Raw genomic sequence first — 4,956 nt, forward strand, 5'->3', positions numbered from 1 at the left:
ATAGTATGGTCATCTCTATTTGGTACCAGAGTAACACTAGCCTCCTAGAACTAGGGAGGATATGTTCTCTCCTCTTCACATTGTTTGTGAATTTAAACAAATTTAACACATCGTGAATGACACAATTTCCTTTCATGTTGCTATACCTGTTTGGCAGAATTCACCAATAAAATACTTGTGACTACAGTCGTTATGTGTTTGGTAGATTTATACTGATTTCGCCTCCTTTTTCTTTCTTTCTTTCTTTGTTTTCTTTTCTTCTTTTTTTTTTTTTCTTTTTGAGTCGGATTTCTCTGTGTAGTCTTGGCTGTCCTGAAACTATCTCTGTAGATCAGGGTGGCCTCAAACTCAAGAGATCCACCTGCCTCTGCCGCCTGAGTGCCCGGCTCACCTGCTTGTGCATGCACATATCCAGATGTTCCATTTCCTTGTGGTGCAGTCTCAGTAGGGTTTGTGTTTCCAGGAACTTGTTCCCCTCAAACATGCTCCTATTTGCCGATGTACGATTGATTTTTAACTCACCTATTCTTCGGAAATGGGCGACGTGGTAATATTTTCAAAGAATAAGTCTTTTGCTTATTGAGGTTTTTTTAAGTTCATTTTCACAGTTTTATTCTTTTTTCTTTATGCTACTTTACATCCCGATAGTTGCTTCACCTCCTCCTCTCCTCACCCTACCACAACCTCTCCCTTTCTCCTCAGAAGAGGAGAGCCTTCCCCTGGATAGCAACCTGCCTTGTCATATCAAGTTGCAATAGGAGTAGGCACATCTTCTGCTGAGGCAGCCCAGTTAGGAGAAAGGGATTCACAGACAGGCCACAGAGTCAGAGACAGCCCGTGCTCCAGTTGTTAGAGGACCCACATGAAGACCAAGCTGCACATCTGTTACATGTGTGAGGGGCTCAATTTTATTCTTTTTAGCTTCTACTTTGTTGTTTTGTTCATTCTTTTTCTTTCTTTTTTTTTTTTTTTTTTTTTTTTTTTTTTGGATAATCCATGAACTATGTACAGTGTTCTACCTGCATGTATGCCTGCATGACCAGAAGAGGGCACCAGGTTGCTGGGATTTGAACTCAGGACCTCTGGAAGAGCAGCCAGCGCTCTTAACCTCTGAGCCATCTCTCCAGCACAGTGTTCTTCTTTCTTCAGATACCAAAAGCTGTAGGGTTACATCATGGTTTCAGGCCCTCTCCTGTCTCCTGCGTTTGTGGCTGCCTGTTTCCTCCTTCAGCGTGGCTTCAGCAGCACTCACAAGTTCTGGGCTGTGTTCTCTTTTCCTTCATTTCGAGGCATTTCCTAAGTTATCTCTTGTACGGCTCGATTTCCACGTGCATTAAATCTCCTGTGTTACTTCCGTTAAGTCCATCTTTGCTCTGTTGTGGTCTGAGATGTGTCTAATGTTCTCTTTTTAAAAACCTTTTGGTATTTCATTTGTCACCGAACATGTTTTTCTTGGGAAAAGTCCCACAGGCATTTTTAAAGGATGTCCCATGCCTTTTAGATCTACTTCCTTCACTGGATGCTCTCTGTGCTCTAGGTCCACGAGTCTGCTGTTTTTATCCATTCTATAGAGAGGTGTTGATATTACAACTGGTTCTACCATTATTAGGCTTCCTATGTATTGGCAATTGTTTATACTTGTTATAAACTACTACTGGATTGAAAATTGTCGGTTTTACCATCTTTCTTAGTTACTTACAACCTCTCTCCTGGTGTTAAAATAATCTCTTTTGATTAATATTTTACTCATTCTCAACCTATGTGTCTTTGGGTCTATAGCTGTAGTGGCTATTCCTGGTTGTCAACTTGACTATATCTGGAAGGAACTACGATCCAGAATTGGAAGGCTCACCTTTGATCCCGATCTCGAGGCTGGGAGATACAAAGGTCTGACCCGGATCTTGGTATGGAGATCTTGAGGCGATGAATCCCAGGAGCTTAAGGCAAGGAGATCTCTGAGTTTGGGGTCACCTGGGACAAAGCAAGTCCCAGACCCAGGGGTGGTGGTACACACCTTTAGTCTGGGACACACCTTCTGCTGGAGATTGGAAGACATTGGGAAAAGGAAGAACCTCATTTTTTTTCTTTTTCTTTTCTTTCTTTCTTTTCTTTTCTTTTCTTTTTTTTTTTTTTTTTTTTTTTTTTTTTTTTTTTGCAGCTGGGGACCGAACTCAGGGCCTTGTGTTTGCTAGGCAAATGCTCTACCACTGAGCTAAATCCCCAACCCCAAGCCTCACTTTTTTGACTGCCTACCTGCCTTGTGGGACTGAGTCACTGCTAGATCCATTCACAGCTGCTGCTGACCATTGCTGGAGAGTTGGACTACAGACTAAGTCATTAACCAATTCTCTTACTGTATAGAGACTACCCATAAGTTCTGTGACTCCAGAGAACCCTGACTAAGACAATAGTGAATCTGTATTATTTTTAAATTTTTGTTGTCAATTTTTGAGGTGCTGGAAACCCAACCTTTGTTGTTCTAAGTGAGGATCTTCGGCACTTTCAAGGAACTTAGGGGAGCGCACAAGCCACTGGAAATAAGGCCAGGGTCCTGTGCTGACAGCATGCTGAGTCCTGAGGCAGGTCTGAGGAATCTAGCAAATTCCCAGAAGGCATCAGAGCTGCTGCTGGGTGGAGACCCCATTGTGAGAATTCCAGTGTAGTGGACAGAGGGTTTTGCCTGACTTAAGGTTTTGTGGAATATTAAACCACCAAGGACTCAAGCAGTAGCTCAGTAGTTAAGAGCATTGGCTGCTCTTCCAGAGAACCTGGGTTCTTTAATTCCTGGCACCCAAATTGTCGGGAGCCAAGCAAAATCCAAGGCTCCCTCAGAGGTCCCCACGAAAGGACAGGGAGAACATTAGTTCTGTGTCCTTGCCAAGGGGTTGACTTGGTAAGGTCTAGTCTGGGGCTGGGGCAGGACCTACAAAGAGTTCAAGTTTCAGTCCCTGGGAAGCCAGCATTGCCCTCCCCTTTGTCACCCCTCCCTTCCCTCCCCAGGGCTGTGGTCTTAAGGTGGCTGTGACTGAGGCCTCCCGTGTTCTCTTTGCCAACACTGATTTAGCTTTCTGCTGGGCTTGGCCCATTTCCTGCTATGAACAGCATATAAGACACTGTGCTTATTTAAAGACCGTGCTTGGCATAAGACACAGCTGTGCTAGATTTCCCAATTACAAACTTGCCTATCTTCTGGTCCTTCTTCTCAGGCTCCTGTCACTGAAAAAACAATCTACTGGTCCAAGTCACATATGGTAGCTCACAAACACCTGTAACTCCAGTTTCAGGGGATCTGACACATTCTTCTGGCCTCCTTGGGCAGCAGACAAGCACAGATATACATCCATACAGATAAAACAAACAAACAAACAAAAAAACCCAACAAAGCAACATCCTACCAGGAACCCAGGCTCTGGCCATTCCTAAATCTGCTGAGTGGAGACGTCACACCTCCTTGGTCACACTTAGGAGTGCTCCCTAGAATAATAAGAGGTCCTCCACCCAGTCCTGGACCAGAGACAGCCACCAGGCCAAGTTAACACAGAGTAGTTTGTGGTCAACACCTCAACTGATCTGGACTCCCTACCCTAGTCACATGACTACAGAGGGTGGGTCTATCAGAAAGCAGAGCCAGGTGTCCTTAAGACATCCACTTTCACTGAAGAGAGAATACATGTTCTTTTGTAAAAAGAAAAAAAATTGTATACACACAGCCTATGTGTGGAGGGCAACCTTTTAGGGTTGATTTTCTCCTCCCAGCATGGGTGTTCTGAAGATGAAACTCAGGTAGTCAGGCTTGTAGGGCAAAGGCCTTTACCTGATACAGCACCTCACAGGTCCGTGGTGCCTGTTTCAGCTGATAAAGGTTTTAATGTTGTTTGTTTTCTTCCTCTAATGTAGTCCCATTAATTTTATGTTGGAGGAATATTGATAGATAACCTAAGTTATCTAACTTTTTAGGCTGAGAACACACAGCCTTACTTTAAAGACGGGGATGGATTTGGGAACAAGCATTGGTATATGGCTATTAAAACCAAGGGAGTGCTGTCAAAAACCTACAAGAAGTTCCAAAAGGTAAGCCCTTAACATTTTTTTTTCTGGGCAAAGTGGCTTTATTAGCACAGTAGGATCACAACAGGACTTAGGAATAGAATTGGGGCCCTTCTTATTGCCTAAGGTGGGCACGACATTGACAAAGCGTCGGTTGTACTGCATGTGCCTCCTGGCCCGGCCTGTCTTCCTCCTCTTCTTTTCCTGTTTGGCCACCTTGGGAGTCTGACCTCTCACTTTTCCAGCCAGCTGCAGGACACCATGAACTTTACCTCCCAGCATGCAGCCAGCTACCTCCAGACTGGTCAGGGCCTCTACACCACACTGGGCTAGGGTGGCCTCATCCTCCAGCGTCGAGCCTGCCAGAAGCACGACTTGATCTTCAGGGGCAACGCCTTCCAGTGAGGCCACATGAGCTTTGATCTGGGTGACCGTCTCCTGGCCGGTCACCTCGGGGGTGGGTAGTTCCTGAGAGTGGACAAGAGCTGCATGTTGGCTACTAACTTGAGGACGCTGGCTGCTGCTACCGTGAAGATGGAGTCAAGAAAGAGGACGCAAAAAATTTTTTTTCGGGCTGGAGAGATGGCTCAGCGGTTAAGAGCACTGACTGCTCTTCCAGAGGTCCTGAGTTCAAATCCCAGCAACCACATGGTGGCTCACAACCATCTGTAAAGAGATCCGATGCCCTCTTCTGGTGTATCTGAAGACAGCTACAGTGTACTTATATATAATAAATGAATAAATCTTTAAAAAATTTTTTTCCTTGTTAAATTATCATACAGAATTTCAAATTGGAAGGGAATGGTGTAGAAAACCTTACTTTCAGGAAAGGGGTGTAGCTCAATGGTGAAGTATTGTTTTTAGATGTTGTAGGTTCAATATCTAGCATCAAAAATACACTTAAAATCA

The 4,956-nt window shown here is 44.5% G+C and overlaps 1 protein-coding gene across 1 annotated transcript; it reads right to left on the reverse strand.

Annotated features, from left to right (window-relative positions):
* Positions 1-3,013: 3,013 nt before the first annotated feature.
* Positions 3,014-4,587, reverse strand: LOC134482433 (ubiquitin-like FUBI-ribosomal protein eS30 fusion protein; the record flags this gene model as incomplete). Its single annotated transcript, XM_063275906.1, has 1 exon — positions 3,014-4,587. A coding segment is annotated over one exon (543 nt), but the record flags the coding sequence as incomplete, so codon positions are not given.
* Positions 4,588-4,956: the final 369 nt, after the last annotated feature.

This window comes from Rattus norvegicus, chromosome 16, assembly GCF_036323735.1.
Source record: "Rattus norvegicus strain BN/NHsdMcwi chromosome 16, GRCr8, whole genome shotgun sequence".
NCBI classification, from domain to species: Eukaryota; Metazoa; Chordata; class Mammalia; order Rodentia; family Muridae; genus Rattus; species Rattus norvegicus.